The sequence below is a fragment of the Diceros bicornis genome, chromosome 2, assembly GCF_020826845.1.
Source record: "Diceros bicornis minor isolate mBicDic1 chromosome 2, mDicBic1.mat.cur, whole genome shotgun sequence".
In the NCBI taxonomy this organism is placed as follows: domain Eukaryota; kingdom Metazoa; phylum Chordata; class Mammalia; order Perissodactyla; family Rhinocerotidae; genus Diceros; species Diceros bicornis.
The window spans coordinates 25,830,550-25,853,605 of NC_080741.1; the positions used below are offsets into that span (position 1 = coordinate 25,830,550).

The window sequence follows — 23,056 nt, forward strand, 5'->3', positions numbered from 1 at the left end:
GCCATTTCAGACCTTCACACCGCGCGGAAGTTGGAAGAGGCTATTGCCTTCTGTGCAGTCTAATGTCACTATTTAGATCTACAAACTTTTTTTATTTATCATTTTAACATATCACTCTGCATTAAAAGTCAAAAGAACATAGAGAATCTAGAAAAAGGATAGAACAAATTAACTGACAATAACGGGATGGGAAGGGGAATGTTTCCAGGGAAAGCACATTCCTTAAGGCGTCTCTGGTTGGAGCTGGGCGAGAGTTACACGGCATGCAAAGAATTTGATAATACGCACATTATGACCCATATTACATAAAAATTATGACTCATATTACAAAAGCAGGGCACTTGTGAAGGGTCCTGAAAAATAACGCTGGGCTTTTGCAAACTGCTTTAGAAAGGCCAACCAAGGGTGCACAACTTTCAAATGAAAAACTGAAATATGCACTCCACAATACTAAACACCACCCTCATTGTCATTAACAATGAAAACGACAGTTTTCAACAGTTTCAACAATAGATGAAAATGCTGAGTTGAGTTTTTTGTGTGTGTTTTTTTTAAGTTTGAGGCCAAAATCAACACTCATTCTTTTGGATGCTGCTTAAATTTTTTTCACGGTTAATATGCATGCTGGTGATATCAATTTTGAAAACTATGGAACATTATAGAAAAGAAAAAGGCAAGGTTAGAATCCCACCATGAAGAGATGAACCGTATTAACCAACTTTTTGTATTCAAACTTTTCCCACTGCGCATAGTTTTCATTCTGACAGCGCTTTCAGACAACCGTTCCTTTAACAGCCAGCACTTTCAAACAAAATTTACAGAAAATATTGATTCACAGTCTTTTCCTTCCGCTGGCAGATTAGATCCAGAAATTGCTATAGGAAGAAAAGCATTCTTAAAAAAAGTTGGACAGAAAAGCGTTTAAAAAAAAATAGGAAACATGACGCTTTTATTTTGGTGAATTAGCAACAAAGAAAAGGATTAGCATGGACGGGTACTTTTCAAAAATATTTTTTTTCCTCTGGCTCCCGCTAGGGTGGAGGAAGTTGTCTCTGTTCCGAGAGAGGGTGGAATAGAGGCGAAGAACAAATAACTGGGAGTCTCCCGCGCCCCACCGCCCCCGCCCCCGGGGGGGGGGCTCGGCAGGGCGGGGGTCGGCCGGGGGGGCTGCGGAGACGGAGGCGGCCAGCAGGTGCCTGGGCTCCGGCCCCCTACCCCCACCCTCATCCCCCCTCGCCCTCACCCCGAGCGTGGCCTCGCCCCCTGGCGGGCGAGCGCCGGGCGCCGAGGCGCGGGGGTGGGGGGCGCAGAGCCCGCGGGCCGCGGGCCAGAGGCCGGGGCGCCCCCGGTGCGCAGCCCCGAGGAACATGTCGGCGGCCAGGGCGCAGCGCGGAGCCCCGGGGAGCACTGGGGGAGGGCGTGTGCAGTGGCGGCGGCGGCCGCGGAGCCGCTAGTCCCCTCCCTCCTGGGGGAGCAGCTGCCGCCGCCGCCACCGCCGTCAGCGCGCGGGCCGCGGCCGGAGCGCGCGGCGAGCGGCGCGCGGGGCGGGCGGGGGCGGGGAGGGGGGTGGGCGCAGGGGGCGGGAGGGCGTGGGGGAGGGTCTCGCTCTCCCGGCGACCGGAGCCCGAGCGGGAGACCCTGGCGGCGGCGGCGCCTGACACTCGGCGCCTGCTGCCGCGCTCCGGGGCGGCATGTCCGAGGCTGGCGGGGCCGGGCCGGCCGGCGGCGGGGCGGGGGCCGGGCTCGGGGCGCTGCCCGCACAGCCCCCCGCGCCGCCGCCCGCGCCCCCGCAGGGCTCCCCGTGCGCCGCCGCCGCCGCCGGGGGCTCGGGCGCCTGCGGACCGGCGACGGCGGTGGCGGCGGCGGGCACGGCCGAAGGACCGGGAGGCGGCGGCTCGGCCCGGATCGCCGTGAAGAAGGCGCAACTGCGCTCCGCTCCGCGGGCCAAGAAACTGGAGAAACTCGGAGTGTACTCCGCCTGCAAGGTACGGGCTCGCCGCGCCGGACCGCCGCGGGGGGCTGGGGCCCGGCGGCGAGCCCCCTGCCCCCTCCCCCTCCCGCCCCCGCCTCCTGCCTCCCGCCCGGGGCCGCTGCACCGCGGAAGTGCTGCTGTCGCCCGCACCCAATTAGCTGCTTCTCGGACAAGAGTCCTGTTGGGTTGGAAGAAGGGGAATCACCAAGACCGAGAACCTTTCATTGCTCCCCTCGGAAGGAGTTGCCTCTGCGTCCGCGCTCCTGGGTTGCCCTGGGGCTTTGTTGCTCTGTAGGAGCCCGCCAGAGGCGCCTCCCAGGGAGCGGAGCAGTGCTCAGTGTGTGGCGAGCGCCCCGGGGCCAAGGAAACATCTTTTTGGGGATCTTCGCCCGTCCTCTCCCCGTGCCCCATTGGAAGGAGCTAGGTGGGAGGAGTGAGGGTGGAATAGGCTCCCGGACTCCCGGCGCTTTGGGAGATCGAAGGGGCGGAACGCGCAGGGTGGGAAGAGGGGCACAGCCCGACGCGAGGGTCCTGGAGCTCCGGGCGCTCTCGGCTGAGGGCAGAGGCGCTGCGGCGCGCGGTGACAGCCTCGTCATTATTGTATTATTACTTGTTTAGTTAAAAGGCTGTCCCAGCTGCTCCGGGTGTAAACAGGATTTGGCAAGATGACAGCCCAGCACGGCGGGCGCGACTGCTTAGTTTGAGGACGCACGTTTCTTGCCATCCCCTCTCCGTCCCAGCCCTCGGCACCCCGTAGCCCCTCAGCTGCAGATCCAGATGTGGGCGCCGTGCTCCCGGGGTGGGAGGATTGCCCGAGGCCGCGGGGCAGGCTGGCCCTGCGCTGTCAGCAGCGGCTTTGTTTTGACAGGGTGACAGCTGAGGGGGGCGGGGACTTGGCCTTGTCAGCTCCCGAGGCCTGTGGCTGAGGCGGGGAAGAGACACAGGCACACACCTCCCACGTATTCCTCCCGCCTACTGCAAACACGGTCAAGTTCCCGGGTTTCAGATTCACACAACTCAGCGGCAGTGGCCGCTTCTGAATTTTGGACTAGAGATTATTAATCCTGCTAGAACCCGGTTCCCGGTGATGCTGTTTTTAGTATTTACAGGAGCTTCTCAACCGCAAGGAATGTCTGTGCTTAACCCCTTTTTCAGCACCGTTCACATCCTCATGTGTATGTTGAATGCCCACTGTGTACCCCACACTGGTTCAATAAATATTTGTTGAATGAATGTAGGATCCAGCCCATTGCTTCTCAGACTTTAATGTGCGTAGGAGTCACTGGGGGATCTGGTGAAAATGCTGACCCTAAATCAGTAGGTCTGGGGTGGGGCTGAGATTCTGCATTTCTAACAAACTCTTGATGATGTGGCGCTGGTCCACTGACCCCACTGCAAGTAGCAAGACCCTAGTCCAGAACCAGACAATATATTAGTCCCTTTTAAATTCAGCAAAGAAAACTGAAACTGTGAGGCAATAATGCCACACGGCTGGTGTTTCTGAAGAAGACAAGCAAAAAAGATAAAGTGGAGAGTGTGCTTCTAAGAAAGGTGAAAAGCCAGGAGTTGGTTCTGAAGGGCGTTAGACTGGTGAGACAAGACTTTGAGTGTGGTAGGCAGAAGGGAGAACTGCTCAGAATCAAGACCAAGGTCAGTTACGTGGTGGGCTTGGCCTTGGGCAGCCAGAGTGGGCTCCTGGAGGAACTGTGTCAGCTCTGTGTGTGTCCCAGCTGTTAGTTGGGTTCCCATCGTGAGCACCTTCTCTCCCTGCTGCCTGCTGTTGAAAACTTCATAGCTGAAAACTTGCCTGAAGTTTTAGTCCTATCTAAACCCACGAGCCTATGTGCCCTACAATGATATTTTTGATCCTTTTATATTTCCATGAGTGAGATGTAGCACCTTTTCTAAAGTTTGGGACTTGAGGGTTTCATGTTCACATTCGCTACCAAGCTTGTAGGTAAACTTATAGGGAAAAATCTCTCTTAGTAAAGGCCTTGCTTCCTGCTCCTGGGAGACTCTGAGAGTGCCTATTTTTATTTGCTCATTCATTCAGCAAGTATTTAGAGGAGTCCCAACTAGGTGCCAGGCGTTGTGCTGGATGCTGGGGCTAAGACACCCAGAATCTGTCCATCTGGAGCTACCGACCATGCGTGTGTACATGTGCACACATGCGTGTATTGCAGGCCTGGGAAGGTGGGCAGTGAACCAATTCCAGTGACGTTCAAAAAAACTGCTTTGTTAGAGTGGCGTTAGAACTCAAAGCAGGGCAGTTCATGGGCTGCAGCACGGAGGGGTGGGGATGGCTTCCTGGAGGAAGTGTCAGTGGGTACTAAGGACTCTTGGCAGCGCAGGGCTGGGTGAGGTGAAGCTTCTTGTAGTGGGGAAACTGAAAGTTATGAAAGCTTGGAGCTGGGCCAGCAGGAGCGAGCGCTCCATTGGCTGGGCCACAAGGTTGGGGCGGTGTGTGTCCAAGAGGGCATTGGAGAATCCAGGAGTCTTAACCTGGGGAGTAACATTATCTCAGATTTCCTTTTTTTTTTTTTTTTTAACTGTGCTTGATTGGGGTGAGGGGGTATGAGAAAGCAGAATCTGTGGTTCTTTCTCAACTGGTCTCTACCCTTCGTATAAGAAAGACCAAAAGGACAGATTCTTCTACCTTCTGTCCCTAACCGGCCCTTGGCAAGTTGGAGAGAGTAGAGGTTAGGGAATGAGGAGGGACCTGGAAAGAGATGAGATGCTTTACTGGGGGCTATTGAGAGAACACGGGGGCCCAGACCTGATAAAAGATCTGGCCTTTAAACTTAACAAATGAAGCAGAAAAAGAAGGGAGCTAGTTCACGGCCAGGGTGGTGCGCCACACCCTGGAGAGAAGAAAAAAAAAGAAACAAACAAACTTGTTTTGCAGGATCCAGGGTAGAGTTCTTTGAACTGTGTTCTGGCAAAGGTTGCTTCAGAGTCACTTTGCTGCTGTGTGACGCTGCCAGAGTGATCATTAAAAATGTAGATCTGACCGTGTTATGCCCCTGCTTAGGACCCTTAATTTCTCTTCACTGGGGTCTGCAAAGCGCTGCATGGCCTGGCCACTACTATCTCTGGCTCCTTTTCAGGGCTTTGCATGCATGGTTGCCTTCTACCTCAGGGCCTTTGCACACACTGTTCACTGGGACTGAAAGTTCTTCTCGCCTGACTTTCAAATTAGCTCCCAACTCGTCCTGCAAATCTCAGATTCCCTGCATTTCCTTCACCCCCTGGCCAGCCTTCTCATTATAGATTTTCTGAACCCCTCTGTACTTACCTTTCCTTCCTGATGCTTTCATCACGATTTTTAATTGTGTGGTTCTTTGATATGTGTTTGCCTCGGAACAGATTCTAAGTGATGTGGTGATTGACTGGGTGAATGAGCTGGAGAAGAGAAAACAGAGGAAATGATGAGCTGTTAGGATAGCATAGTGAAATTTTAGCCTGACTACTTCTTGACAGTTGGGTAGAGGGGATTTTTTCACATAGGGTATTTCTAGGTATCGCACAGGTGTCATAGGACTGGGTTTTTAGTGTTAAAAAAGAAACCGCAGGTGAATGTATGAATAGCCGAAATCCAAATCTCCTTGAATTATAGTGTAATGTATCTACTAAAAAATCAAAGCAAAAACCATTGACTGGTTTCTCCTGATGAAACGGGCCATTTATACTTGAGGGGAGGCAGTAGGATATAGTGGCCTAGAACATATGCTTCAGAGTTCAGAGTAACCTGAGTTCAAATTTCAGGATATGCAGCTGTGAGACCTTGAACAAGGACTTCACCTCGGCCTCCGTTTCCTTGTCTGTAAAGTAGGAATAACAATACCCCCCTCACGGCTTAAGAGTGAGGATTTCAAATGGGCTGATGTTGTCTGAGGCACCCGGCAGGGTGTCTGGCCGTGGAAGCCCTCACGGCAGCTCCCAGGAGGGGATACACTGTTCACGTGGAAATCGAGAAAGAAGACGGGACTTCCAGAGGCTCAAATCCCAGCTCTGCCACTTGTAGGATCTTGGGCACAAGTCACTTAGTTTTTCTCTGAGCCTCGCTGACTTCGTCTATAAAATGGAGACCATGACTTCAACTAACCCTGAAGTTAAAAGAGAGAAAGTCCCTCAGAGTTCCTGGAACCTGACGGTGCTGGGTTAACCCTGGTGAAACCGAGCTGCCTGATGCTTTCCTCATCATCTATTAGAGGCAGTGGCCACAAGCGTTTATGGAGAACCCAGTTGCTACGATTCTGGGCTGAATGCCATACTTAGAGAGTGACATGGGCACAGGGCTATAAAATTAGTCTTAATTTAGAAAATAATGGTTTATAATCTGCAAGTAACACTGATTGTAGAATATGCAAAGAGCAGAGGCAGAGGTGCCACCATAAGAGAAAAAGTGTCCCCCATTGGCGAGGGCAGGGGGGTCGGGGGCTGGTGATTGGGGCCCTGGAACCAGCCTTAAAGTTGGAGAGAGCCCCGCACGCCTTTGTTGTGTGTGTCAGTCACGCCGCCGGAGAACAGCTTTCTTTTCAACTGTCAGCGTCTAGAGCAGCGGCTCTCCCCCAGGAGCTGTTTCGCCCTCCAGGGGGTATTGGGCAATGTCCGGAGAGATTTCTGGCCATTGTAATTGCGGGGAGGTAGCCCTCCCAGCGATGTTGCTGAACTTCCCGCAATGCACAAGACAGCCCTCCACGACAGAGTCATCTGGCCCCAGATGACAATAATGCTGAAGTGGAGCAACCCTGCTTTAGAGGAAAATTGTATTGTCCCATAATACCATAAACACGTTTGCAACATAGGAAAAATTAACGCTCTTAATGTTCATTTGAATAACACTTGAAATCTGAAAAATCTCGCTTTGTGAATCATGGGCATACTTTTAAACAGCTTTATTGTGGTTTAATTTATAAATCATAAGACTCACCAACTCTAAGTGTGCAGTCAGATGGTTTCAGTAAATGTATACAGTTGTGCATCCATCGCCACTGTCCAGTTTTATAATTCTTTCATCCCTCCCCAAAATTTCCTCCTGCTGTGGGTGCCTTTTTAAGGTAATATTTCGTATCAATTGATTGTTGGTTTGCAAACAGAAACCAAATAAAAAATATCTTTATGGAGACTTTAGGTAAGCAGTATTGTTACAGTAAAGCATGAAACATAGAAGGGGGAATAGATAAAATGTTTAAAAAAAATCAGTCTTTAGCCACATAATAGCCATAAATTGTAGCATACAATTACTTTACGTGTGGTGACTTCTCTGAAGGGCTGTATCGGAGCCAAGCACACACAGGAAAAATGTTTCATTTGGCAAGCACAACACAAAAAGCCCGAGAGAAAGATGACCAAATTTAATTTTGTTTCCTCATAAACTTTCAGGAAAGATGGAAATTCAAGCCTGCAAAGTCTTCAGATTGCAATTTGCAGTTTTATGTAACTGAGAAAGTAGTTTATAGGGCAAAACAGAACAAAATCTGCTGAGGACAGTCTTGTTTTAGGAGACATGTGCTTGCAAATAACATTTTGTGATGCAGCGCTGGTGGTGGTGGTGGTGGTTTATTTTTACCACACAGTAGATTTGAACCTCGTTACCTGTCCACATTGGCAGGATTTAATTCTGTGTCTATCAGGTAAATCCACAGGTCTGACCAGCCACAGAGAGTGTTGAGGGTAAAAGACACAGTTTCCTGTGACGTACCTTGGAACAATCAGAACTTCTGCTTCTCAGGTGAAAGATCTGGATACTCGGTGCAACACCAATAAAACTGGATTTCCAAGACTCATTGGCTTCTGATTTAGTTCGTTTGTCTCTCCATGAGAGCAAGGTGGCTATTTAGGAACAGTTGTCAATGGTTTCCTCCTCTTTTTTTTTTTTTTTTTTTGGTGAGGAAGATTAGCCCTGAGCTAACATCTGTTGCCAGTCCACCTCTTTTTGCTGAGAAAGATTGGCCCTGGGCTAACATCTGTGCTCTTCTTCCTCTACTTTATGTGTGGGACGCCTGCCACAGCATGGCTTCATAGGCAGTGCTTGGGTCCGCGCCTGTGATCCAAACATGCGAACCCTGGACCGCCGAAGCAGAGAAGACAAACAACTGCTACACCACCGGGCCAGCCCCGATGGTTTTCTGCTCTTGCTTGTTTCCTACTCCTAATCTGATTCAGACACAGAATCACCTGTGGCAGAATAGCAGTCACCTGGCTACCTGGAGACTCAATCCTCCCCCTCCTCCCTCCACACTGGGTGCCCTTAACTGCCTGTGTTTCAGTTTCCCCATTGGTGAAGTGAGAGTCTTGGTGCCCCCTCACTGACTAAATGAAGATTAAACAGCTTAGCATAAGTGAAAGTTCTTGGAACACAGGCATTCCACAGGCATCTATTTTATTTTATTTTTGAAAACTTTCCATTGGTATCAGCAGTTTGTGTTTTGCCAAAGTGTTATGCCTCATGTCATTTGATTCTTCTACCTGGGGTAAGAGGAAGGTAGGGAAGATCATTTTACTAGCAGGGAACTGAGACCCAAAGAGGTTAAGCAACTTCTTTAAGCTGCAGTGGTTGCTCAGGGAAGAGCTGGCCCAGGAAGACTCTCTTTCTAGCACACCATTTTGCATCCTCTTCCCAAACTTTCTCATGGGGTGGAGGGGATGCTGTTCTTCCAAATGGCTTACAGAGAGGGTTTCATTTGTTTCGGGCATTCTACTGCTCTCATTTGACATTTATTGTACTCCTACTGAGAGGTATGTTCAAAGGCTTTTCTAGTTCATTGAAACTGTGCAGGCCATAAAGCAAACAAAATAAGCGTTCTTTATTACTACTGGCTCAGGGTAGACAGATGCACGCCCTTGATTGTTTTAAAGCTGACAATCAAGAATGGTCACTGGGCTACCCCAATAGAATTCCCTGTTGAGGGAAGATGAAAGAGATACTTACGCAGGCTGTAGAAGGTGCCAGATGTGCCAGAGAGGTAAGGAATTGACTGTCCTGGATGTTTCAAAGTCCCCAAACAGCTCTATATAAGACTGTGCACATAACAGTATCTCAGCACAATCCAGAGGAGAGTAGTTTTTTTAACTTTCAATTTTATTATGCAGACAGTAAAGCGCTCAAATTGTAAGTTTATAGCTGGATGAATTTTTACTATGTGTGCATCCATGCACCCGCCACACAGGTAAAGCTGTAGAGCGTTTCCAGCGCCTCAGAGGGCTCCCATGTGCCCCCTCCCCACTCCTGGTAACCCTTATTCTGACTTTTATTGCCAGAGATTAGTTTTGCCTGTCTTAAACTTCAGTCATACGGTATGAACTCTTTTGCATCTGGCTTCTGTCCCTCAACATGATGTCTGTGAGCTGCATCCGTGTCGTTGCATACAGCAGTAGCTTGTAAAGACACGTTTTTGAACTAAAAAACCAGTTCAAAATTGTCCACCATTTTCAGGATGGAAGTCTCTGGATGTGGACAACTTCATAAAATGAATTTTAATTAGACCTTTGAAAGAAAAGATGGGAATTTGAAATTCAGGTATACTGGGAAGAGCCCACGAGGGCGGGAATATGGACAAGAAATCAAGGAGGTGTACCAGGCCAAGCAGATGTAGATAAGGGCTGGAATGGAGGAGGAGAAGCAGAATGATGGGGAGGTGGGGGCAGGGTGGCCTATGATGTCACAGCTGGTGGAATGCCCAGCCTGGATGGTTCTTTCCCTCCTGGCGTCTGTATGGGTGGGTCCTTACTGGTAAATGTCCATGTGAAGTCCTCTTGTCACCCATCCTTGGTTCTGGAAGGTGACTAGAGTTATACATTGTATTCTGCAAGCCATGCAGAACCACACATGTTGGGAGCTGTGGCAGGGTTCCTAGAAGGCTGGCCAGAACCCAATACATAAAGCTTCAGTGAGCATTGACACCTCTGTGATATTGGCCTAGGCGATGGAGATGTGGGAGAGAGAATGTTCCAGTTCATCCCCCATGTTCTCCAGAACTGTGTACTGAGGCCACTAAAGGCCACCTTCTCCCCAGGAGTGAGTGAGGAACACAGATTACTACACAGCCCCACACAGTTTCTGCATAAGAACTCGTTCTTGAAAACTCGAATTAAATATGTAAGATAAGCTTATTATTTAATGGAATCATATGGACCATCCATTTCTAATCTTTTCCATAATTGATATATTTAACACAATAGGATTTGCATCTTTTTTACTGGAAGAGTGTGTGTATGCCTGTACACAGGGATGTTAGACCTAGTGCCGTTTACTTATTCATTTAACGTTTATTTCCATGAGCTGCCTTAGAAGATTTCTGCTCAGGTTGCTCCTGTCCAAACTTCTTATGACAGTTCATCACTTAGTTATACTTGAAATAGAATTGAATCCTCTATAATTTTGAATTGCTTTCATCTCTGGCATCTAACTGGGCATGCTGTTACCCCCTGCATTGTACACTTTTCTCCTCCAGGTATTGGCTTAGCTTGTTGTCAAGTTGGCAGACTTCATTCCGGTCTGTTCTCAAATGCCAACTTTTCAGAGGAGCCTTCCTGACAACCCCCCTCCGCCACCCATCTAAAATAGCAGCACCCCATCGCTCTATAATCTTACCTTGTTTTGCTTTCATTTACTGCATTTGTCAATACTTGGAAATCGTATATATATATAATATATATTATATATAAATATATATTAAATATATAATAATTTCCTGTCTGTTTCCTTTATGACAATAGAAACTCCATGAAGCAGAGACTTTGGTTCATTCCATATCCCAGGTCCATGGACCGTGCCTTGCACATAGTAGGTACTCAGTACGTATTTGTTGAATAGGTGGGTAATTTCATGTTCACAGTGAATTTCGTATTCACAGGCTTTGTGAGATTGGAGGAAAGGAAATCATGTTTTTAAAGATGAGGAAACTGGGGCTCAGAGAGGTTTAATAACTTGCCCAAAGCCGTGTGGCCAGCAGCAGAGCAGTGCCGAGCCGGGGCTGGCATCGCATCTCCTGACTCGTAGCTAAGTGCGGTTCCCATGGCTCATGGCGGACCTGATGACATTTCTTGTCTGATGGCCTGGACTTCTGTTCCAAGACAGAGCAAGGAGAAGTCCACCCACTTTTAATCTTTCTCTGAGTGAATGATGTGAGTTTCTCTGACACCTGTTTCCTCTCCTGCAAATTAGGATTAAATTCTCACAAGGGTATTGTGAGTATTGTAAGACCCACAAGTTAAAATCTATGAAGTGAGAAAAACGCCCTACCATATATTCTAAAAATCTACACTATGTAGTCAACTAGAAAAAAAAAATCAATCTCCTATAAAGGCATGTTTTCTAACTACTGTTTATATTTTTTGTTGCTTTGCTGCCTACTTAAAATAAAGGCTACAGTAGGCTTTCTTTAATTTTTTCTTCTGTTTGTATCCAGAGGCCCAGGCACAGGGCTTATTATTTTTTTAATCAGGAAATGAGTGCATTTATTTTGGGAAAAAGGGCGAATAATGCCTCTAATGATCCACTTGGAATAATACACCACCTAACCTTAGGGGAAGGCTTTGAGTAATCTCTTCAGTGACCTCAGGGCAAGACGTGTGGATACTTCCATTAATTCTACACCATCCTAATTCAGTCCCCATTCATTGCTTGCTCTTGGCCTGTGCAGCCTTCTATGAGGCTTCTGTGGTATGAGGAGATTCCAGAAGTACAGAGATGAGGCCTGAGTAAGATCATAGTGACTGATGGCCGAAGCTCTAATTTGCATCAGCTCTAACAAGCTGGTGTTGAAACTGGATGGCAGAATGCCAAGGAAGCCAAGGTCAGCATACTTCGAAATAGCGAAGTGAGCCATGTAACTCAGGATTTGCACCTACCCACAGGACTACCTGACTCACCCCACCTCAGAGGGAGCACGTCCATGAGGATTGGTTAGGTGCCTGTGCCCGGCTCTGTCCTAGGTGTGTGGTGAGTGACAGAAGGAAATGAAAGCCACAAGGAGCCCCTCAGATTGCTGGGAGACAGATATGGAGGGAAAGAAAAATGCAAGTGAATAATCAAGTGTGAAGTCAGGACAGAGAGAAACCGTGATGAGCTGGGGGCAGGTGGAAGTGTAGGAGAGAGGCCCAGCCCAGGTGGAGTGAACAGTATAAAACAAAGCGGAGAAGCAAAACTGAAGGGAGCAAGACATCAGAGTGATTTAGCACATGGACCTGGGCAACAGACAGCCTGGGTTTAAATCCTGGTGTGCTGCTTTCTTGCTGTGTGACTGTGGGGAGATTACTTACCCTTTACAAGCCTCAGATTTCATAGCTGTAAAATGGAGACAATGATGTTGTCAACTTTTTCTATTCATTCAGCAAATTGTTGTTTAAAGTGCCAGGTGTTGATTTAGATGCTGGGGGTACCAGTGACAGATGGGTCCTTACTCTGGCAGAGTTTGCTTTCTGGTAGCAGAAGCAGACAGTAAACAAGAAACGAACAGAAACTGGTAAATGCCACACAGAGAATGAAAACAGAGAAGTAAATGAGAGTGCCTGGGGCGTTCCTTCAGATATGTGCCGGGAAAGGTCTCTGTGCGGAGAGTACAGAGTCTGGGGCCTGAATGATAACAGGAAGCCTGCTCTATGGGGGGATGTGAGGGAAGAGGGTGCCAGGTGGGGAGTGCAAAAACTCTGGGGCAAGAAATGGCTTGGCATGTTCAGGGGTGGCCGGGCCACTACTGTGGCTGATGGGGGTGGACAGGGGGGCGAGTGTAGGAGATGAGATGGAAGACAATGAACCCAGATTGCCAAAGTATACTTTTCACACGGTGAGATGATCCGATCTCCGTTCTGATCATTTTTGACAAATGCATATCAAGACACAGAACATTTTCATCACCCCAGAAAGTTCCCTCCTGCTCCTTGCCGTTCAAATCCCTCTCCCCGAGAAGCAACCGCTGATCTACTTTGTGTCACCGTAAGTTGGTTTTGCTATTCTAGAATTTAGTTTAAATGATGCCACATAGGACATACTGTTCTTCTTTCACTCATCATAGTATTTTTAAGATTCATCCATGTTGTTGCGTGTATCAGTAATTAATTTCTTTTTATTGCCACTGGGTGGATGTACCACATTTTGTTTATCCATCGCCTGTTGATGGACATCTGGGCCATTTCCAGTGGAGTCACATAAGATTTGCATTTTAAAGCATCCCCTTAGGCTGCTCTGAGGAGAATAAAGTGTACAAGGGGAAGAGTAGAAAAAGAGGACCAGTTGAAGTTACTGCAATCTATGGATAAGTGGGTGGGGACTTGCACAAGTCTGGTAGCAGTGGAGGGGGTGAGAAGTAGACGGTTTAGGCATATATTATGAGTGTAGAGGCAACAGGACTTGATTTGTTATGGGGGCTGGCATGTGAAGAAAAGACAGAAATGAACCTCATGTCTATGTTGTTGGCCTGAGCAACTGAAAGGATGGTAGTTCCATTTATCAAGATAGGCAAGACCGTGGGAGAAGCAGGTTTGGGGTGGAGGAGGATCAAGAGTTCTTTTTCGGATGTGTTAAATTAGGCACGTCTCTTAGTAGTCGAGTGTTTTGATGATAAAATGAGTTAATCCATTTAGCGATTTGGTATAGTATCTGGAACATTCTAAATGCTCAGTAAATGGGAGCTACTATTACAGTTAAAAGCAGTGCTAAATAGTAATTATTGATCTCAGTAAAGAGACTAGCCAAATTGGAGAAAAGAAAAAACAAAGAGAAATGGTAGAAATAGGATCTGCTGGGCAAAGAAGAAATCAGTTAATAGAAGGTCTTGAATTTCAGGTAGGAACTTTTGAATTGAATCCACTTAATAATAGTGAGTCTTTGAACTTTAAGAAGGAGGAGACACAAGATATTTTAGAGTGCCAGCGAGGAGTTCTAGGTTTTGATCTTGGCTCCTTGCTCCTTTGCCAGGAGCAAGGGTGAAACTCAGGCAAGCCACACGCCTTCTCTAAGCGTTGAATTACTTGTCCTACGGGGTAATTGGGAGAGGAAAATAAGATGATGTAGGCCAACATTGCCTTGGAAAGTATCAGACAGAAGTGCTTGACATTATTAAATGGCATTTTAGAGTAGAGTGATGTGCCTAGTGGGTGTTAGATGGAGAGTTGAGAGTGGGACTGTATTGGAAGTGGGGAGGAAGCTGTTTCTTCTAACTGGCTATTAAGAGACTGACCTAGGGCCCTGGCAGTGAGAATGGAAAAGGTATAAATCTGGGAGAGACTTTGAAAGAAGAATCAGAAGGCATTGAATGGAGATGTCTGAGCCTCAGCAGCTGGGAGAAAGATAATACCAATGAAGGGAATAGGATAGTTGAAAAGGAGGTGTTGGAGTTCACGACAAGCCTTAATGTGAAACTTACTGGGCAGAGATGCCAGATGTAGGCAGTTGGGAATGTGGGCTGGAAGTTCTGCTTTGCAGGTTGGGCTGGTTATGTGGATTTGCGAGTCATCAGCCCAGATAATGACTGCTACCATGAGAATGTGAGCTGTCCAAGGAAGCAACATACACGGCACTGTTTATTTTGCTCATCCCTGTTGACTTGGTGCCAAAACAACATGCTTCAGAGTGAAAGATTCTGTCAGTCAGCTGGTTGTCTGTGCTGCTCAATGTCAGCCAGACAGTTTGACAGATCTTTCCACTGTGTTGAAGACTGAGCTGACTGCTTTGCCAAGTTCACTGATCAAGTCTGAGATTGGGTGAGCATGTATTAAAAGAGATTTCAGGAATTGTCTGGGATTTAGGGTTCTGGGGCACCAGTTTCTTGGCCCTGGTGTCACTCAGGATCTCTTTAGGCCCTTCCAAGGGTGATGCATCTTTGGATTTAGTCCTGGAGAGGTGACTCAGATGAAATGAAGGGTTTGGCCCACCCCTAGGCCATTTGGTAGCACTAGAGTCATTTTAGCATCTTCTGAGACAATGCCTGAGGGTCCTGGGCCTTTGATTCAGTCAGACCTGATTATTTAGCATGAAGAGGGCAGTTCCTTATTCATCTCCAGCACAGGCACAAGGATTTCTTCTAGACAGGGATGTGCCTGAGGTTTTCTGGTGATTTGATGTTGGAATACTCTTGGGGAGCTTGGAAGAGAAGCATTTGAAGAGGGTGTTTATACCTGGGTTGTTTTGCCCTGGTTATCTCCTCATGACGTGATTTCCATCCTCCTGTATTCTTGACCGCTCCTTCAGTATTTGTTTTTGTGGTTCCTTGTGGCTTTCCAGGCCAAAATGGCACTCTTAATTAAGGTCTTCAGAGATGCTTCTGCTGCTGAATTACCTCACCAGTTATCTTTTCTCCCCTTCCAGTTCTGTTTTCACATTCAATTCCAGGCGAATTTGATGCCCTGAGGGAAGGCTCTCTCCCGCACTCGCGCTTTCTTTTTTCCACTTGTGCCGGAAGTCCCCAGATTCTTAAAATCCCAGTTTCAAGTCATAGCTTAATGATGTCTGCTGGCCTTCCCCGTACAACTGTGTGAACTGGAAGGTTTGTCACACAATGGAGAAAGAAAAAGTTTATGTCCCAGAAAGGATGACTTAGCCATTTACATTTAAACTGTATGTGGAAAGCTAAAGGTAACCCAGGGAGAAGAGAGAGGCATTGGCACTCATTCCCATTACACCATTTTTTTCCCTTCAGATCTTTGCTACTCAAAGTGTGGTCCCGGGGCTGGCCCAGTGGCAGAGTGGTTAAGTTCGCCCGCTCTGCTTCAGTGGCCCGGAGTTCGGATCCCAGGCGCAGACCTACACACTGCTCATCAAGCTATGCTGTGGCGCTGTCCCATATACAAAGTAGAGGAAGATTGGCACAGATCTCAGCTGAGGGATAATCTTCCTCAAGCAAAAAGAGGAAGATTGGCAACAGATGTTAGCTCAGGGCCAGTCTTCCTCACCACACACACACAAAAAAAAGTGTGGTCCCCACCTGGGAACTTTTTATTTATTTATTTTTTTAAGAGCAGGCCGCAGGGTGACTCCAAGGCCTTCTCATTTTTTTTCTTTGCTTAGGAAGATTGGCCCTGAGCTAACATCTGTGTGCATCTTCCTCTACTTTATGTGGGATGCCACCACAACATGGCTTGACCAGCGGTGCGTCCGTGCATGCCCAGGATCCGAACCCTGGAACCCGGGCTGCCAAAGTGGAGCTCGATCACTTAACCGCTTGTGCCACTAGGCCAGCCCCCTGGGAACTTGTTAAAATGCAGAATCTTCAGGCCCCACCCCAGACCAGCTGAATCTCAATTTGCATTTTACCACGATATCCAGGTGATTCATGAACAGAATTAAGTTTGAGAAGCACTCCTCCAAATCACAAGAGCATTATCCAAACTGATTCTAAAGCAGGTCACTTCCAAAGAGAAAACTTATTGTGATCACAGCTGATCACAGCGGACTCCAGGTGGTAGTGGCGGTGTTTTAAAATAGGATTAAAAGAGTTTTTTTCAAAGACATGCACACAATTAAGGGGAAAGTTCAGACAGCCTCACAATGGTAGCAGATGACAATGTAAACCCTCTCACCCCAACCCTGCTCATCCCATCTCTCTCCTCACTCCCTTGTAATCATTCCCAGAAATTGATAGTTCCCCCTCCCCCATTCTGCTGATCTGTATCTTCCATTTTATACCACGATCAAGGAGGGGAACTAGATTCATTGTACAGAAATCCACTTTAGATTCCAATTAGGCTCGAGTGAATTTGTGAACATGCCAGAAAGTTGGGTGTCAGCAAGTCCAAGGTGTTGAGTGAAGGAGCCCAAACGGAACACCAGCAACTCGGCCTTATTATTAGCAAGTATTAATTGTTTCAAATTCGCCATTACTTTTAAAAGCAGGGCAACCTACTTAATGACTCACTTATTCCTGTCATTTGCTATTTCTCTTTTGCTGAGACAAATTCTGACAGTGGAGGTCTGGCCACCTAAGCACTGTGGCTTCTTTCACTTTTGTAGATCAGGAAAGGACAGAGATGGAGATCCCCATGTGCTGGTCTTCTTTTTTTTTAAATTTTAAATGTAGTTTCTTGAGCTCTTTAATTTGTAAAGAGAAAAGAAGCCTCAATTTTGGGATGCTCTTTGGGGAAACTTTGCAGAAGACCTATGTTTGAAGTGAAAGTTACTAGCAGTTCTTGCCTTTTTAAAAAACAATTTATTGAGGTATAATTTGTGTACCATAAAATTCTCTGGTTTTACGTGTACAATTCAATGATTTTTAGGAAATTGACTGAGTTGTATAATCATTATCACAATCTAGTTTTAGAAGGTTTCCGTCATCGCAGAAAGATCCTTGCATCCATTTATAGTCAATCTCATTAGCACCCCCAGCCCCAGACTATGACTCTACCTTCTATTTCTATAAATTTGCCTTTTATGGACAATTATATAAATGGAATTATACAACATATAGTCTTTTCTGATTAACTTCTTACACTTAGCATAATGTTTTTGAGGTTCATCCATGTTGTAGCATATATCAACATCTCATTCTTTTTTATTGCCAAATAATATTCCAGTATAAGCATATGCCACATTTTGTTTATGTATTCGCCAGTTGATGGACATTTGGATTCTTTCTTCCTTTTGGCTAACATGAATAATGTTGCCATGGACATCTGTGTGCAAGTCTTTGTGTAGATACATTTTCATTTCTCTTGGGTAGATACTTTGGAGTGGGTTTGCTAGATCATGTGGGAAATTTATGTTTAACTTTTAAAAAAATTGTTTTTTTAAGTTGTAAAATACACATCACAAAAAAATTTACCATCTTAATCATTTTAAAGTGTGCAGTTCAGTGGCGTTAAGAAATTCATATTGGTGTGTAATCATCACCACTGTCTATCCACAGAACTCTTTTTATCTTGGAAAACTGAAACTTTATACCTGTTAAACAGTAACTCCCATTCCTCCCTCCCCTCAATTCCTGGCAGCCACCATCCAACTTTGTGTCTCTGATTTGACTACTCTAGGTACCTCATATGAGTAGAATGACACACTGTTTCTCCTTTTGTTATTATTTCATTAGCACAATGTCCTCAGGTTTCATCCATGTTGAAGTGTGTCAGAATTTCCTTTTCTTTAAGGCTGAATGATATTCCATTGTTTGCATATACTACAATTTGTTTATTCATTCACTTGTCAATCGACACTTGAGTTATTCCACCTTTTGGCTATTATAAATAATGCTTCTGTGAACATGGGCATACAAATATCTCCTTAAATTCCTGCTTTCATTTCTTTTGGGTATATACCAAAAAGAGGAAGTGCTGGATCATATGGTAATTCTATTTTTAATTTTTTGAAGAACTGTCATACTGTTCTCCATAGTGGCTGCACCAATTTACCTTTCCACCAGCAGTGCGCAAAGATTCCCACTGCTCTGCATCCTTGTCAACACTTATTTTCTGTATTTTTGATAATAGCCATCCTAGTGGGTGTGAGGTGGTATCTCATTGTGGTTTTGATTCGCATTTCCATAATGATTAGTGATGTGTATCTTTTCATGTGCTTATTGGCCGTTTGTATGTCTTTGGAGAAATGTCTGTTCCAGTCTTTTGCCCATTTTTTTACGGGTTGTTTATTTTTGTTGTTGTCGAGTTGTAGGAGTTCTTTATATATTCTGGATATTAACCCCTTATCAGATATTTGAGTGGCAAATATTTTTTCCCATTCCATGGGTTGCCTTTTCACTCTGTTGATTGTGTCCTTTGATGCACAGAAGTTTTAAATTTTGATTGTCTAATTTAGCTATTTTTTTCTTTTATTGCCTGTGCTTTTGTTGTCATATCCAAGAAATCATTGCCAAATCCAACATAATGAAGCTTTTCTCCTATGTTTTCTTTAAGAGTTTTATGGTTTTAGGTTTTATGTTTAGGTCTTTGATCTATTTGGAGTTAATTTTTGTATATAGTGTAAGGTAAATTACAGCAACTTCATTCTTTTGCATGTGAATATCCTGTTTTTCCAGCATCATCTGTTGAAAAGACTGTCCTTTCCCCATTGAATAGTCTTGGCATCCTTGTCAAAAGTCATTTGACCATATATGTGAGGGTTTATTTTGAGGCTCACTATTCTATTCCAATGGTCTATATTTAACGTTTTAACAAACTGCCAAACTGTTTTCTAAAGTGGCTGTACCATTTTGCATTCCTTCCAGCAATCTGTGCAGCTTCCCATTTCTCCACATCCTTGTCAACATTTGTTATTATCTGCTCTTTTGATTATAGCCATCGTTGTGAATATGAAGTTGTATCTCCTTATGATTTTGGTCCTTGACTTCTAAACATTCTGCCTTTGTCCAACCTGGAACAGAGAGGTAGTAAAATAGAGTGAGTACGTCCCCACACAACCACAGGACCAGTTATCTGCCTGAACACACCAGTGCTTCTACAGGGTAGACTGAATACTCTCAGGCAAGTCTCTTAACATCTTAGAGCCTCAGCGCTCTCTTCTGAATAATGAGATTAATTAATAGCTTCCTCACACAGGGTGAGATAAGAAGAAGCATACATGTGCTTTTCTCATTTTAGGTGTTTAATAAAAGTTGTATTCACAGTTTTACTCCATAAATTTCCCTTCAGTGTGTTCTTGCTGTGGGACATCTCTGTCACTGATGTAAGTTATCCAGCAAATATGACTTGCCAGTATTTTAAGCATCACTGAATCTTGCTAGATAGCTTGGCTGTCTTTCTCTTTTTCCTCTGGTTGTGACCCAAATATCTGCACACCCACCTCGCTCATCAACACTCAGTGAACTGCAAGCGCCCTATTCCCCTGTCTATCTGTCATCTGGGTCATGATCTCTTGTTTATCCAGTTTAATTTCCTTCTCATCATCCATCCTCGTTTCAGCATACTATGACAAAGTCGGTTGCATTCTCTTGATCTGTAACCGTGGATTCTATTGAGGCAAAACCATTTTTTCCTAGGCCCGTTGAAGCCAATGCAGTGGCCTTTTCTTCTTTCCTAGTTCTGCCACGTCTGCAGAGACTTCTCTTGGGGGAGATGAAGTCATCTGGGTAGCCTTCCCCTCCTTGGCCTGGGTTGCTAGCTGCTGCAGTAATTGGCTTGGCAGCATACTCCTAAAAGATTGTCCTTCAGCGGGTACTTTGTTAAAGCTGCAAGGCCAGTCCCCTTGGGAGTTCCTGTAGACAGCAGCTGTCTTGCTTAATTAAAGAGAGATACAAGAAAGGTGTTTTGAAGGGAGACCTTTTATCTAGAAGAACAGTGGCTGGGCCTGAACATCTGGAAGGGAGATATGAAGGCCAAGGCAGAGGGCATGGTGGCAGCAGCTTGGAAAACTTGGCAGAAAATGCTTTGCTGGCAGTTAAGGATAATGGCATTGAATGTTTTCTAAAGGACTTAATGTGCCCTCTCTAGTAAATTGGGCAATAAGTCCCACAGGTATTAAAATTTTTGTGCACTTAGGTTTCCAGGTGTCCCATGGTGCATGTACACATGTAGGAAGTAATTTTTATATCCTACCAAAAAAAAATCCTGAAACAAGTGAACAAAGCTCAAAGGATTTCCAGATATCTCAATGGGGCATAACTTGAACTGCTTAGAACCACTTAGGAAATTTTGCAACTATTCTATGCGTGAGCTGTTAGGGTCCATAATGAAGACTTGGGTTTTGGGGGGTGAATCCCCTTTAAACTTTAGTGCAGCAATGTCCAATAGAAATATATTGTGAGCCACATATGTCACTTAACCTTTTCTAGTAGCCACATATATTAGTTTTCTAGGGCTGCTATAACAAATTATCACAAACAGGGTGGGTTAAGCAACAGAAAGTTCCTTTGTTCACAGTTTTGGAGGCCAAAGGTCTGAAATCAAGGTATTGGCAGGGCCATACTTTCTCTGAAGGCTCTGGAAAGAATCCTTCCTTGCCTCTTCCTGGCATCTGGTGGCTCCTGGCAATCTTTGGCATTCCTTGGTTTATTGATGCATCACTGCAGTCTCTACCTCTGTCTTCACATGGCTGCCTTCCATGTGTGTTGGTGACTCGGTGTCCAAATCTCCCTCTCTTTTCTCTTATGAAAGCACCAGTTACTGGTTTTAGGGCCCAGTCTAAGTCCAGGATAATTTCATCTCAAGATCCTTAAGTAATCTCATCTGCAAAAACTCTATTTCCAAATAAGATCCCATTCTGAGGTTCTTGATGGACATGAACTTTGGGGGACAATATTCAACCCATTGCACGATGTTAAAAAAAATGAGAAAAACCAACAACTCAATTTTATTAATTTTAATGTTTTTTTAACTTATTATAATCAGTATAAAAGAATTCTTAGTGAGATATTTTAACATTCTTCTTTTCTGTCTTTGATACTAAGTCTTAGAAATCCAGTGTGTATTTTATACTTACTAAGCATCTCAACTTGGACCTGCCACCTTTTGAAGCCTGGGCACTGACTTGTGGCTGGCTGCCATGTGTTAGCCCGCACAGTCGGAGTGCTGTGTGGCTGACAAAGCTTGTATTTCTCAATGTTTTGTCCCGTGTTTCCTCCCGCTCTCCTTTCTTTCTCCCTCCCTTCATCGTCCTCTTAGTTTTCAGGGAACTTCCTGTTTATCTGGAAAATATCTCAGTCGTTCTGAACAAAAGAAATAAAAATCTACTCAGTAAAAGCTACTGGGATCCCAAGACTCAGTGAAGGAAGCAAAGTTGACCAGTTTTGAAAGAAAGATCCTTTATTCAGTGATATTTTTAAACATCAGTGTTTATTGTTGGCAGAACTCATTAAGCACTTTTGTCACAGTGGCTTAAATAAGTGTGGTTAACATTTGTGATGTAACATTTTTTGTCGAGTAGGGGGAATATAAGACTTTATTATTACAAATCTCCCTGCTATGAGATTTGTGACCCACTCATTCATTAGCGCCCCTTGAACACGGGCATTATTCTCTGTCATATTAAGACAAGAAGGGGCATAAACTTGTCTTTCGGGGCTGATTAAGGCTATTGCAGTAATGAAGTTAATATTTATATCTCTAAAAATCCGTATTGTCTTCTCCAAGAATTACAAGCTTGATACTTTTTAGCTTGAACTTCAGTGAGAGGAGGGGGTTTTTATAAGCAGCCCCACAGGGAGAAAAATTTTGGATCCTTGAATTCTTAAATGTGGTTGGTCATAAGGATATGGTGTCCCACCCTTCCTCCCCTCAACTATTTATACTGAGCCTCTGTTACTGTCGTTGGAATTTTTCTGGAATTATGTTTTCCCCTCACATGAATCAATGTTAAAGAAAATTAGCAAGCAACCTATGGATATGAATAGCATAGAGAAGAATATAAAGTACAATGTGAATGTCCCTTCCCCTCCCCCACATCACCCCCAAAAGGATGTATCTTATCTAGTTCCTCTATATATTTGCATACATATATATTTAAATTGCATATTCATTTGTTTTTAAAAAACATACACCAGATTATGCTATGTATTGTTCTATACTTTGCGTTTTCTGTCATTCACTAGGACCTAGAGAAGTTTCATGTCAGTACAAATAATTAGCCTTATTCTTGATAAGGGTGGCATAATAGACTGTGGTACCAATGTGCATAATTTAATAAATTCTTTTCTTATTGATCAAATTTTAGATGACATATATTTTTCTTTTTCTCTAGTAAATGGTATACAAGTGTCTTGAGCACGTGAGTATTTCTATAGGAGAGCATTCTAGAAAGTAGTGCAGTTAGGCCAAAGGGCATGAGTATTTCAATTTGGCTTCTGAAAGGCTGTACTAGTGTCTCCTCCCATGGAGGAGGGCACATGTTTCCTCACATCTTGGCCAACTTTAGATATTATCAATGTCAACCTTTCATATATATATATATAAAAGAGCTTTTAATTTTTCATTTCTCAATTACTAGTTACTTTGACCATTTTGTATAGGTTTATTTGCCATTAGCATTCATTTTTCTTGGAATCATCTGCATTTGCCATTTTTTTTCTATCAAAAGGTACCATTTTCTTGTTTTATAGATGATTTTTATGTATTCTGGATATTAATACTTTGATGTGTGTGTTCTAAGTGTACTCTTAACTGATCTTATTTATAAAATTTATAGATTAATTTGAGAATTGCTGTCTT

The 23,056-nt window shown here is 44.9% G+C and overlaps 1 protein-coding gene across 2 annotated transcripts in view; it reads left to right on the forward strand.

Annotated features, from left to right (window-relative positions):
• The first annotated feature begins 1,680 nt into the window (after positions 1–1,680).
• The window catches only part of KAT2B (lysine acetyltransferase 2B), a 91,031-nt gene continuing 69,655 nt past the window's right edge, over positions 1,681–23,056 (forward strand). For both annotated transcript variants that reach the window (XM_058553797.1, XM_058553806.1), the window contains exon 1: positions 1,681–1,985. In XM_058553797.1, coding sequence (XP_058409780.1) covers positions 1,692–1,985 — 294 coding nt within the window. In that variant the 5' untranslated portion in view covers positions 1,681–1,691. The remainder of the gene's footprint in view (positions 1,986–23,056) is intronic.